At 38.6% G+C, this 13,602-nt stretch overlaps 1 protein-coding gene across 7 annotated transcripts in view; it reads right to left on the bottom strand.

Annotated features, from left to right (window-relative positions):
* Positions 1 to 13,602, bottom strand: part of RBFOX2 (RNA binding fox-1 homolog 2) — a 190,358-nt gene that overhangs the window by 34,682 nt on the left and 142,074 nt on the right. For all 7 annotated transcript variants that reach the window (XM_083365256.1, XM_083365255.1, XM_083365258.1 and 4 more), the window contains 2 exons: positions 4,530 to 4,676; positions 941 to 994 (listed from right to left, as the gene is read on the bottom strand). In XM_083365256.1, coding sequence (XP_083221382.1) covers positions 941 to 994; positions 4,530 to 4,676 — 201 coding nt within the window. The remainder of the gene's footprint in view (positions 1 to 940; positions 995 to 4,529; positions 4,677 to 13,602) is intronic.

Below are 13,602 nucleotides of genomic sequence, written 5' to 3'. Positions count from 1 at the left end.
ATCTTGTACATAAACATCCATTTGGGCCTACTCTGTGTAGATTATGAATCTCAAAGACAGGATATAAAATATAATACTAACTATGCCTTAAACTATCATGTGATGGAGTGAGGGTGTGGGACAGATGTTCATTTTTAATAAAAAGTGGAAAACTTAGCATTGATTAAGTCAAGCATAGTAGAGACATGCACTGTGCAAGCTTCCCCCACAGAGCTCTGCCAATGAGCCTTGCTCCTGACCTGAAACACTCCCTGCTATTCCAGTGCTGGACCTACTGGGCAGAGAGAGAATCACATCAATTCCTCAGTGAGGGGACATTGGTTTCATGATGAGAACCGGTTAGGACAAGCAACACTTAAAATTGCTACACTACATAAGGTTTGCCATTGGCTCTCAAGAAAGTTAACTCTTTAAAAAAAAACTTACATCATTCTGAACAGCTTGCATTTGGAACAACTACACCTTTCTAAAAAGCTGGAAGCTTTTGCAGATGTTGTAAGATGATGGGCCAACATCCTTGCAACACTGGAGGATTATTGCAACATCAGGTGGGCAGATTTTTCTTTCACCACAAGATAACTCTTATCCCATATATAAAATATTTCCAAATTTTTTACATCATTTCGTTCCCAAACATTTTAAATTAGCAAAAAATTAGTAGAAAAACTGACTTTCATAGCTTCTGTGACCCTTTTTATTCTCAGAAGTTTGGAGAAATCTGATTATTTCAAAGGGAAAATTATAAAACTATTATTGAAGTTGCTTATTGATTATATACAACACCTATAATTATATGGAATGGCAGCTCTATGCAACCAGTGCCTAGTTCCTTTTCTGTCTATACGGAATATCTAGGAAGGAAGCTGCTTTATCTTGACAATTGGAGTAGACTGGTAAGGGAGAGAAATAGGTAGAGGACAGATAAAGAAACAAAACTTACCTTGGACCCACGTTCATTGAAGATTATCTCTACATCAAGGATTTTACCAAATTGCTATAAAAAAAGATTTATTTTGGTTCATTAATTCAGCATCCTTTATCTTTTGTGGCTGAGAAAGAAAGGTTTTTGAATGTACAGTTGAAAATACTTTAAAATGAATTAAGACTTAATATTTGTTATTTATTTGTTGAATTTCTTCTGGTTATCAGATTTATAAGCCTCACAGTCTTTGATAAATTCTATGTAAAATATAAACTAGCAAATGTGGTATCCTTGCTGATCTCTGAGCTTGATTATTTGTTTGCAGAGGTTTCATTAATTAACTAGATAACATCATCAGGGGCCAATCTATCTTCTCTTCATATATTACGAATGAAGGTAAATATCCGTGTCCCAGGATAATGCTGCAGGATCCAATCTGGGTTGGTCACCGGGCTTTCGGAGTAGTGTTGGAGCCCATTTTATTTATTTATTTATTTATTGATTGATTGATTGATTGATTTGGATTTGTATACCGCCCTTTCCCGAAGGACTCAGGGTGGTTTTGAGGGAACTTCTTTCTCTTCACATATTGTCTTCTATATGTAACAAAAGACTATTCACAACTGCAGTAAGGAATGGTGGCTGGTTTAACTAAATTAAATATATTGTCCCATAATTCTCATTTTTTTATAGGGTGAAAGTGTTCCAGTCAGCACCTCCTCCATGCCATTCCCTATACACACAGTTTTAACATACTATCCATCTTCCACAGCCACTTGGTATTCTCATATTCAGGCTTCTTCAGGCTGTTCTCCTGGGTTACCTCTCCAACCTTTTCTAATTATTGTTATTCTGCAAACTGTAAAATTTCTGCAGTCTACTAATTCTTCTCCCTTGTTTATCATAGCCAAATCTGATTACATAACTATAGCTATATAGCTGTATATATACACTGAGATAGACAATGATTATGAAAAAACTATTTTTAAGTAGGAGGCTGTCCACAGTGAATGTACTGATTGTCAATGAAGTAAGTGGATCAGAAGCCACCTTTTCAAGTACCTAAGTGTAATTTCTACTATTCTCCTTTACTAGCCATTCTGTTCTACTCGCCACTTCAAAATCTGGGGAAGAGATTCTTCAGTCAGCCATCATAGGGCTATCCTTCCACAAGGCACTTCCCTTCTCACAAGATACTTTTCTCAGCTTTTACAAACCCTGAATCAACTCACATCACTCAAAGTTCACTAGTTGCTGTTTTGGCTAAATAAATAGCATTCAGAGAACAAAAGTTACATCCGTTTGAATCTATATGACCAAGAAATGTCTTTAGGAAAAGGAATGTTTCTGAATTTAATTAGATGTGCTCAGCCAAGTACATACTACAGTGAAATGCACACATCAGCCATCTACTTTGAAGTTCTTAATGACTTAAAACCGTATGATCCAAAAACATTACTTTTTCTTACATATGTTACCCATTCTATAAAATCATTTACTGAACTCTTTTTTTGGCCTATCACTATCAAATGGGGTTTTAAAACAGCTAACTGTTTAAATAGAAGTTCAGTTTTATAATGTCATTCTCTGGAGGTAGATATACCGCATAGTTATTTTATTTCCCAAAGCTTTTCCATCTTAAAATCTTTAATATTTCTTAAATTATTTGCATTATTTTATTTATTTTTAAATTCAAACATACGGTACTTTTACCCTTACAATAATTTTTTAAATAGATTGGCCTCACAACAAGTAGCTCAAGCTATTTAGTAAACTAAAAATACTGGTTTGGGTTTAGTGGTTAGAATCTCCTCCTTTGCCTGATTTCATGCTGCTGGTTTTATTTCTTAACTTCATAAATTAAATGTTGTAAATAAGTTTACCCCCCAAACCTTATCCTGGAATGCATATTAGTACTGTAAATAAAAATTTACAAATAAGATAATTAATCACTGCCATATAGCAGGGAATTCCTTAGCACATTCCCATACAGATTACTATAAAGCATTTACATGTTATGATAGCCATCCCAGCTGCCAGATTATGAGGTGCTAGCCATGGGGCACACAAGAGGAGCATGTCATGAGACTACAAAAACACAGCAATTAAAGATATTGTTTTTCTATTATTCTTGGCAGAGGCAAACACAATATTTTCCAGTCAATGTCTCCTCAGCATTAGTGTGTCACAAATAATACACACCCAAATATAAAATTATATGGACTAAAACCAGATTGCTAAATCATTGTGCTTTGTTTATTGACTTAACTGTGCTGAGTTTCATTAAGTGTGTCATTTTCTTTAATATGGTTACTCACTCAGGAGTCAATAAATGCTCCAGGATCTAGAACCAAACATTTTTGCATCTTATTTTTTTTCTATTTTAAAATGAGAGTCACTGTGGTACACCAATGGGTATTGAAATAGGACTGGGAAAATCCAGGTTCACATAACTATAAACTCAGAAAGCATGTGAATAATCTACCACACAGGACTGTTGCAAAGATAACAAAATGTGCTAGATGGAAATAGGACAACCATAGAAACTGTATGAATTTCATCTGGGAAATGGTAGAATAATAATGTAATTAACAAAATAAATAAAATTGTCAAAGACTAAAAAGAATAAAAATTACTATAAATTGATAATTGTATTTGTTTTGTGCCTGTCATAGCTGCTAATGTCTCTCTTTTGCCAAGAACCTTTATTTAGATTTCTTTAAAAGCTATGAAAGTCCAAGTATGAGATACAACTCAAGGAAATATTTTTCACACAGCTCTTTAATACACTTGCTGTTTCTCAAAAATCCTTCTCTATTTATCCATTTGGCCAATGATCAAAAGGCAGCTTAAAACAGATAGAGTTGAAACTTGCTTAAAGTGTGAATCCAGGCCTGTCTGATGGAAAAATAAAGTAAAACATAAAAGTACATTGGCCCTCTTTTTAGTTGTTTTAAGAACATCTTAAAGACCAACACAATTTTCAGAAAATAAATCCCAATAAGGGACAATTAATTCCCATTCACACATTAGCACCTAGATCCACAGTTTGAAGATCAATGAAATGCAGTGTGTACCAGGCAATCTTTATTCATTGGTGGAACACAACTCAATATAATTGCATTTCATTGCAAGTGTGGGAAAACATCTGCAGACCTGAGAAGACCATCCAGAAGCATTGGACACAGGGCAGTGTATAATGACTCTTTTTATTTGGAGCTTTGGAGCTAGTCTAGTGATTGAGGTACCAGGTACCAAAAAGCAGTAGAGCAGACCTGTCAAACCTGCGACGTCATGTGACATTGCGCAACGTATTGGGACGTTTTTGCCATTGCCGGCAATGGGGTGGGTGTGGCTTCTGCATGACACATCCGGCCTGTGGGCCAGCAGCTTGACACCCCTGCAGTAGAGCATGAGTTCAAGTCCTGCCTTAGCCATGAAAGTCAGCTGGGTGACTTTGGGCCAGTCACTCTCTCTCAGCCCAACCCTTCATAGGTTTGCTGTTGTGGGGGCAGAATAGGAAGAGACAGGTTTGTAAAAATAATAAAGTGGGATATCAATCAATCAATCAATCTTACATATCTAGCTGTGGATACTGCTAACATACCCCAAACATCTGCCGGAGGTCAGGATCCCGAAAACGGAAGGGAATGTTGGACACATGCAGCCGCTTTGGGGTAGACTTGCTCTCAGCATTCTCACTGCTCTGTGTCTGCGACTGCTGGCCATCTGTCTGTGCCCCTCCTTCTGTCTGCTGCAGTATTTTTTAAAAAGAAAAAGATAATCACAAAAATCAGCTATGATTCATTCGTTAATCCATTCATGTTTTTCTATATCAATTTAACATCTGAGTTAAATTTTCATAAAAAGTTCAAATAAGCAGCAATCATTTGTTGATGTGAAAAATGGAGATAACGATAGTAAGACAATTTCCATAAGGCAATATCTAGGACTCGCAATACATTTCATGTAAAATAAATTAGTAAATTAAGCTCAACACTTTTTTCTTGAAATAATATATTCAGTTTCTACCAGTTTAAATAAATTGGCCTATTGTGAAGTTAACCTTGTCCTGATTGCTTAAATGTAAAAGCCTACTGGCATGCTTCCATTATCTTTTAGCTTTTAATATTCCAGTACAAAAGTTTTCAATTGTAACAGTTATTACACAGCACTTTAGTGTATTTTAAATATTTCACTTACCTTATCTTGTTGCAATACTTCAAACCACCTTATATGGTTCTATAAATTAAAAACGTAAATTAAAAATGAGGCTAAAGCTGAGACAGCTTTGGTCTGCCTATATCTATGATAGCAATGAGATCCTGTCACTGTTTCATAAATAACTTCTGTCATAATGTACAATTATAACCACATATAATTAAATATGTCTCTCTAACCCAATGCTGTCATACACAAGTGCTGTATTGCAATTTTATGGACTGGGAAGCAGTCTGTGAGATCATACCAAATACTTATTCATCCCCCATTACTTCCAATATATGATTCCCCAAAACAACTGTTATGTCATCACCTCAAAATCTATTTGGATTCTTCCCATTCTTCCCCCACCTACACAATCCAGGGAACAGAAGGATGGTGGAAATCAACCTAGTTATAGATCTGTATTTCAGCAGGAAAAATGCTACTACATTTGGATGTGGTGTGCCACTAATGCCAGAGTCCAACAAGCAAGCAAGATCAAGCTCCAAACCAAATATAGCAGACTTCAAGGACTTAAGTTAACATTAAGTTAACTTCGCTGGGGACAATCCTATCATTTCACAGTGCAAGCTGGTATCCTATATTTGCTTCTCCTCTATATCAATTAGAAAAAAATGAAATCAACAAGATGCGCTGCCTCCTGACCTTCTCTATTTGTTGTTGCTTTACCAAAACGAGAATACCTCCCCACAATCCATCCACTGATAGAAGCAACTGTTTCTTTGTTAGTAACATCAACTCATTAGATACTCTACTGTCCTAATTACAAATGATTGTTCTAACAAAACTTATACCAATCGTTGCAAGAGCTCTGTTAGCACGTTGCAAGAGCTCTGTTAGCAGAAGAGTTTAACAATCATTTAAAATAATTATGTTGTTTTAGTACCTTATTTTTATTCATTTATTTGTACTCTGCCTTATTTTGCAAATAACTCAAGGCAGTGAACATATCCATGCAGTTCCATGCAGTAATAACTGCTTCTTTGAAGGAGGGTGTCTTCCCTGCCGCCTTGAAGGAGGCGGTGGTGAGGCCCCTCCTCAAGAAGCCTGCTTTGGACCCGGCTGTTTTAAACAACTATCGTCCAGTCTCCAACCTTCGCTTTCTGGCGAAGGTTGTTGAGAGTGTGGTGGCGCATCAGCTCCCTCTGTTCCTGGAGGAAACTGATTATCTGGACCCGTACCAATCGGGCTTCAGGCCCGGACACAGCACGGAGACGGCATTGGTCGCGCTGGTGAATGATCTCTGGAGGGCTAGGGACAGGGGTTGCTCCTCTGTCCTGGTCCTATTAGATCTCTCAGCGGCTTTCGATACCATCGACCATGGTATCCTGCTGCGGCGTCTCAGGGGGTTGGGAGTGGGAAGCACCGTTCTACGGTGGTTCTCCTCCTACCTCCAGGGCCGCTCGCAGTCGGTGTTGACAGGAGGGCAGAGATCCGCCCCGAGGTCTCTCATTTGTGGAGTTACTCAGGGGTCGGTCCTCTCGCCTCTCCTGTTCAACATCTATATGAAGCCGCTGGGCGAGATCATTCGTGGTTTCGGGGTGGGGTATCACCAGTACGCTGATGATACCCAACTTTTTCTTTCCACCCCGAACCAACCCAGCGATGCCCTCTCCGTGATGTCCCGGTGCCTGGAGGCGGTTCAGGTCTGGATGAGGAGAAACAGGCTTCGTCTCAATCCCGCCAAGACTGAGTGGCTGTGCATATCGGCATCTCGGGTTAACCAACTTATTCCACCTCTAACGATGGGGGGTGAGGTGTTACCCCCCGTTGATAGGGCTCGCAACCTGGGCGTCCTCCTGGACTCACGGCTCAATTTTGAAGACCACATAGGAGCCGTGACCAGGGGGGCTTTTGCACAGGTTCGCCTGGTGCGCCAGTTGCGTCCCTATCTGGACCGAGACGCCCTACGCACAGTTACTCATGCGCTTGTTACCTCCCGTTTGGACTACTGTAACGCTCTCTACATGGGGCTGCCCTTGAAGACCACTCGGAGGCTTCAACTGGTGCAGAATGCGGCCGCGCGAGTTGTAATGGGGGTCTCCCGATACTCCCATGTAACACCTCTACTCCGCGAGCTGCATTGGCTTCCGGTTGCCCTCCGGGTGAAATTCAAGGTGCTGGTTATTACCTATAAAGCCCTACATGGCCTGGGTCCGGGCTATTTGAGGGAACACCTGCTGCCGGCATCAAACGCCCTTCGCCCAGTGCGCTCCCACAGGGAGGGTCTGCTCAGGGTGCCGCCGGTAAGAGATTGCCGGCGGGTGACACCCAGGGATAGGGCCTTCTCAGTGGGAGCGCCTGCCCTCTGGAACCAGCTGCCGGTGGAGCTGAGAACTGCCCCCGACCTCCGATCATTCCGCCGGGGCCTGAAGACCTGGTTCTTTGAGCTCTCAGGCCCAGGCTGAGGAGAAATTTTTAATTGGGGTTTTAAGTATACAGGGTCAATTTAATATTTTTTAATTTGGTTTTTTAACTTTTGTATGATGGATTTTTTAATTCCCTGTAAACCGCCCTGAGTCCTCAGGGAATAGGGCGGTATATAAATGTAACTAAATAAATAAATAAATAAATATCCAACACACCTTCCTCCTCCTAGTTCCCCACAACAACAATCCTGTCAGATGGGCTTGACTGAGAAAGAGTGACTGACCCAAAGTCACCCAGCTGACTTTCATGGCTAAGATAGGACTTGAACTCATGCTTTCTGGTACCTGGTACCCTAACCACTAGATTGGTTGTCAAGATATTTGTCCATATACACCAGGGGTGTCAAACTCGTAATGTCACATGACGTGTTGTGATATATTGTGATTTTTTCCCCAATTTTTTCCATGGGCGCAGTTTCAGCCATGACGCATCCGGCCTGTGGGTCGGCAGTTTGACACCCCTGACATACACAGATATCTTGCATACATATATTTACACATTATTTTTTTTACACTGGGACTTTAGTGTCTTGCTGAAAGAAAATATGTTTCCTTATTTGATGCCATAAAGACAGTGGTCCCTAAAACAAACCAAAAAACCTAGAGACTCAGATTTAGGAAGGCAAATCTAAATAGCTAAGAGACCAAAAGCTTATTTTAATCATTATTTCAGTAATTTCTAAATTTAGCTAAATCCTGTTATGGCCAGAAATCCACAGTATTAAGAAATCTAGTTTTGGTAAGGTCTAAAAAATATGTCCATTTAGAACTAGATCAGTCTTTAATGCAATTATAACAAAGGAAAGCACAATGAAATGGGATGATTATCTTAACATTTTCTTGGAAACCTATTAAAATTAAGTGTTCTGTTCACACAATATTATGTTTCAACATGTGATTCTTATTTATATGGTAATTTAACTTTTTTCTTAATGTAAACAAACCTGAAATTGTTTTATGTTGTTGAAATATAAATACATTAGATTCCTACTTTTAATATTCTAATATTAATTCAAGAATGTTGTAGTTCAGCAATTTCAATTAATTTACATGATTAACAGTTTTTAGTTAAATGAATTAATGCTGAATGATTTAAAAAGAGCTGTACTTTATAGTGGACTTAAACTAGGGAGAACAGAATTTAAAATCCCTGCTGCGTTTGCAAAGCTAAGGTTTATCAACATCTTTTGGTCTACCACTAGAAGAATTTTTTCCACAAAAGTGCAGGGGATTGTTATATATAATCTGCTATCTCAAGGAAGAAGAAAAAACACAAAATGGAAAATTTATTTTTATAGTCAACTTCTATTTCAGTATCTACCCCAGCTGAAATAAGAGCAACATATTTGTATTTGTTGTAACAATTAAGAATTCTGTTCACTGAAATAGCAAACTGATGTTTTTCCTTGATTTAATTTAAGGACATTGAATATGAGAGACTAAGAAATACCTAAGAGAGAGAAAAAATGGTTTCCCCAGGCACTGTAATTAGCACCAGGCTCTTTTCTGCTACATTCTCTCTTCTAGACATGACCTTGGACTTGTCCATGAGCTTTTCAGAACTCACAAAACCCTTCAGCAGCAACATTCATAACGCAGTGTGCTGAGCGCAGCAAGAGTGGCTTTTGGCTTTGCTTCAATCAAGCAATGAATGTAACACTGACTCTGTCTTACCATCTGCAGCCATGCAATGCAAAACAAGACACAAAACAGCTGGGATAAATTAATTCCATTCATCCAAGAATCAATTTCTACCAGCCTCAAATACAAAACACGTAAAAGTTTCCTGACAAAGGTACATCTGATCACATCGCAAAGATATTATTTACACTGCTTTCCACTTCTCTCCTCATAACACTGACAAAATTATCTCCAACAAATGCGCACTGCATCCTAAAGGGACAATCAATGAGGCTGGCTTGTGATTAAATGACATCATATTGCTTGGCAGTTTTATTTTTATAACTCTGTCAGAGCCCTCTATTCTCCAGGGTAAAATTATCCACTGGGAAGGACAGAATGCATGACATCTCATCCATCATCTTGTGCAGATAATAATGAGGAAATAGTTTCCCAAAACAACCCATGGATGTTATTTAACTTTTGTAGTCCAAGGAGTCTCTCTCCTCAAAATGCTTTTTTACACACTCTGAAGCATGGCTAATGCAAATTTCCAAATTGTGAGTCTTTGCAACAGATGGTAAAATTGGCAAGCTGATACAGTCTTCCAGATGGCTTTGGACATTCTGCCCATCATCCTCATTCTTGATCACAAATGGAGCAGACAGAGGGAGGGAACTGGGAAAATGTAAAAACTGGTGGTGTTCAGGATAACTGGCCTCCCAAGGTAGTATGAATAATTGCCAGGGATATGTCTGCTCCTTTTGACCTCTTCCATAGGCATCTTTATAGTGCCAGGCAGATCTTCATTCAATAGCTACTCCTCAAAATCAGTGCAATTTGTGCATGCTATCTTGTTGCAATTCTCTTGTTTTTACTGATGTATAAGGATTCTTCATTATTAAAATTGCTTTTGGATTTTTAGCTATGTTAGATACTTTCTGACATGAAAATGAGAGTGAAATGACAGATTTCTTTTCTAAAACAAGACTGTAAATTTGATTTTCTAGGTCAGGGGTGTCAAACTGCAGGCCTGTGGGCCGGACAAGTCATGCAGAAGCTGCGCCCACTCCATGGCCAGCAATGGCAAAACCATCCCCATACGTTGCGTGACATCACGTGATGTCGCAAGTTTGATATGTTTGTTCTAGGTGGTTACATCTCACCACTGAGCTGGGATTGAAAAAGACTTATTACCAAAAAGTCTCATCCACCTTGTTGTGGGTAACATGACATAGAAATTTAAAACCAGTTCAGAAAGAACAGATCTCTATTGGTTGCACCAATGAAAAATAAAGCCACAAATAAATTGTAAAATCTGAGATCTAAGAGACTTTTGAATAAATGCTCCTTCATATGGTAGAAAGAACAGCTTTACTGTAAGTAGGCTCTTACTGGAAATGGCAAGAATAGGACCTTCCTGAAATGACTTTCACTGTAAATTTGAATATGAGTAAACATGTTTCTTTCAGGATTTTTATGTACATTCTTGCTATATGTAGTCTGTTAGATAGCATATAAATCTGCAATGAAATGACATTTTTTCCCTTGAAGATTTAAAATAAATGGTAGACCTCTCAGGTTTGTTTGGTTCAGTGAAGTATGGGGAATAAAATCTGGAAAAGTGGTTAAGACATGCCTCCTTATTGAAATCTAAGCAACAAAAGCTTTTCACAAGGCAATGGTTATGCCTACCATACATGTGACCTCTCGCCTTGACTACTGTAATGCTCTCTACATGGGGCTTCCCTTGAAGACCACTCGGAGGCTCCAACTGGTACAGAATGCGGCCGCGAGAGTTGTCTTGGGAGTTTCCCGGTACTCCCATGTTACACCTTTGCTCCGCGAGCTGCATTGGTTGCCAGTTGTCTTCCGGGTGAGGTTCAAGGTCTTGGTTATGATCTTTAAGTCCCTACATGGGATGGGTCCGGGTTACCTCGGGGACCACCTGCTGCCGGCTTCAACTCCCCTCCGCCCTGTGCGTTCCCACAGAGAGGGCCTCCTCAGGGTGCCTCCGGTCAGGGAATGCCGACTGGCGGCCCCCAGGGGGAGAGCCTTCTCTGTGGGTGCCCCGGCTTTGTGGAACCAACTGCCGGTGGAGCTCCGGACGGCATCGGACCTCCGAACTTTCCGTCGTGGCCTGAAGACCCATTTGTTTGAATTGGCTGGTCTGGCCTGATGGGGGAGCTGGGTTTTAAATTGTCATTTTAGATTGCATTATTGTTTTTTAACTTGGGCACTGATTTAATCTTTGTTTTAACTTTTGTATAGTACTGTATTTTTATTTATATGCCCTGTGAACCGCCCTGAGTCCCCAGGGAGAAGGGCGGTATATAAATTAAATAAAACGTAAACGTAAACATGTGTCATTTCTAAAAAGTTATCCGCTATATCAAAATTATGTCAACAAAAACAAAAACAAACCCTGAATAAAAAATACTATCAAACTGTTTAGTTTAAAGACGAAAACAGCAAAATATATTACCCATTCTTCAGAGCATGCCTTTAAGAAGAAAAAGTTTTGTCACAAATCACAAATTGGTAGAATCTATTTAAAATGGCAATGATTATAAACTTTACACAGAACATTTTTCTTTGCAGTAAACTGGGGTATAGGTTTTAAAGTCAGAAGTAATTATTTCCATTTAAGTTGCAGTCCTGGAATGCTCAATTTAGTCAAACAATGACTAAAAAAACATAGTATAAAACTCTAGGATTTTTTTAATTAACTAATTATTTTATTTTTCTTTGCCCAATAAAGCTTAAGTTGCTGTTTTTCTTCATTTATTGACACCCCTAAAAGTCCTGGCTAGTGGCATCAAGTAATAATGTGTTAACTATCAGTGCACTAAAAACACAAATATAATTGTATTTATATTTCATGAGCAATTGGCATTGTTACTGTCTCTTACAAATTGATTCCCTTTTGCTAGCTCCCTGTAATAGTTAAGACAACATTTAAATGACTTTATAGAAAATATGAGGACAGGTGTCAAAAAAAAATGGGAGAAAAAAGCTATTTTCCCCTTTTCTGTTCCCTTTTTCTTTTTTAATTAGAGGGGGGAAATTAAAATAGAAAAATGGTGATATTAACATCCAAGCTTACATAATATGGAAAAATCAGATATAGTTCTGCCTCAAGTAGTCTCTCTCCAATACAAAATTGTGACTTTTATGTAAGTGCTATTTTGATCTTTATAATCTTCCTACACAGAAAATATATCTACATTCCATGGACATAATATACAAACATGAAAGGAAAGAGTAAGGTTGAAAGAAGCAAAATAAATCTACTGTGAATAAAAATGCTGTCACGGTTCCGATAGATGAAACTCTTCAAAAGAACTTCAAGGCACTGCTTACCTTAAAGAATGTTTTATTAGCTTGAAGCGCGGGCTTTCTCCCCAGCTCTCCAGGCCGCCAAAACTCTATCAGCTCTGGGCCCAATGTCGTTGGGTTCCCATGATTAAGTTATTATTGTTTTGACTAGCTGGACTCTCATCCCTATTCCCCCTCCTAGCAACTATTTCTAAAAGCAATAGAGAAAATGGCTGCATTTCCATCTGTTGTCAAAGGAAGAACATCCCATGTTAGCAGCGTTGACAAATGCCTTATAACATATCACTGTATTTCTATCACCAATGAAGTTTTGCATATTAAGTCTGCTCCCTGTATAATTCATCATAATTTCCTCACCTAATTCAACATAAACAGTATTTATTAGACCTGGGATATTAATGCACTGGCAAAAGAGGAATAATGTGACCAGAAAATCCATCTCACCTTGAAAGTATACCAAACAAAACAAAAACACTGGGGTTTTCTGTAGCTCATGGTTTTTTTGTGCTAAAAGAATTCCTTGTATTAAGCAAGGTAAAAAAACCCCATAAAGACTGTGTGAGCCAGAAAAAAGGAGGGAGGAAATGGGCTTAAAATGGATCAGCCTCTAACATTCTTAATTGCAGCCCATCCCCAAAACCGTATCTCAGGGGGGAATTTTGATTTTTTTTTCCTCTCTAGCATCCAACCCATTTTTAACTGCCAGTTTCTCCTACCACATCGTATTTGGCCGCATTCCATTCTGTATTCAAAGTATTATTCGGCTAACAGATAAAAAGGTTTTTCATATAATTCATTTCAAATATTGGGTTGGGAATAAGTAATAAACACATATATACAAATTTATTTTTTGGCTAATTTTGTTCTTAGAAGATAAATTAACATAACAGACCAACTGATGTATACTGAATGCAGCTGGCTCAAACAAAGATGACACGCCTGGATCAGGTGTCTTCATGACATCTGTACAATTCATAATCCTAACAAACCAGTAAGACAATATTACAACCATGGCCAGCTCTTGTCCTCCTGAGTAATTCTATGTTAAATTACAGATATATATATATA

The sequence above is a fragment of the Vipera ursinii genome (genome assembly GCF_947247035.1).
Source record: "Vipera ursinii genome assembly, chromosome: 6".
Lineage (NCBI taxonomy): Eukaryota > Metazoa > Chordata > Lepidosauria > Squamata > Viperidae > Vipera > Vipera ursinii.
This window is presented reverse-complemented; position numbering and strand designations above follow the sequence as displayed.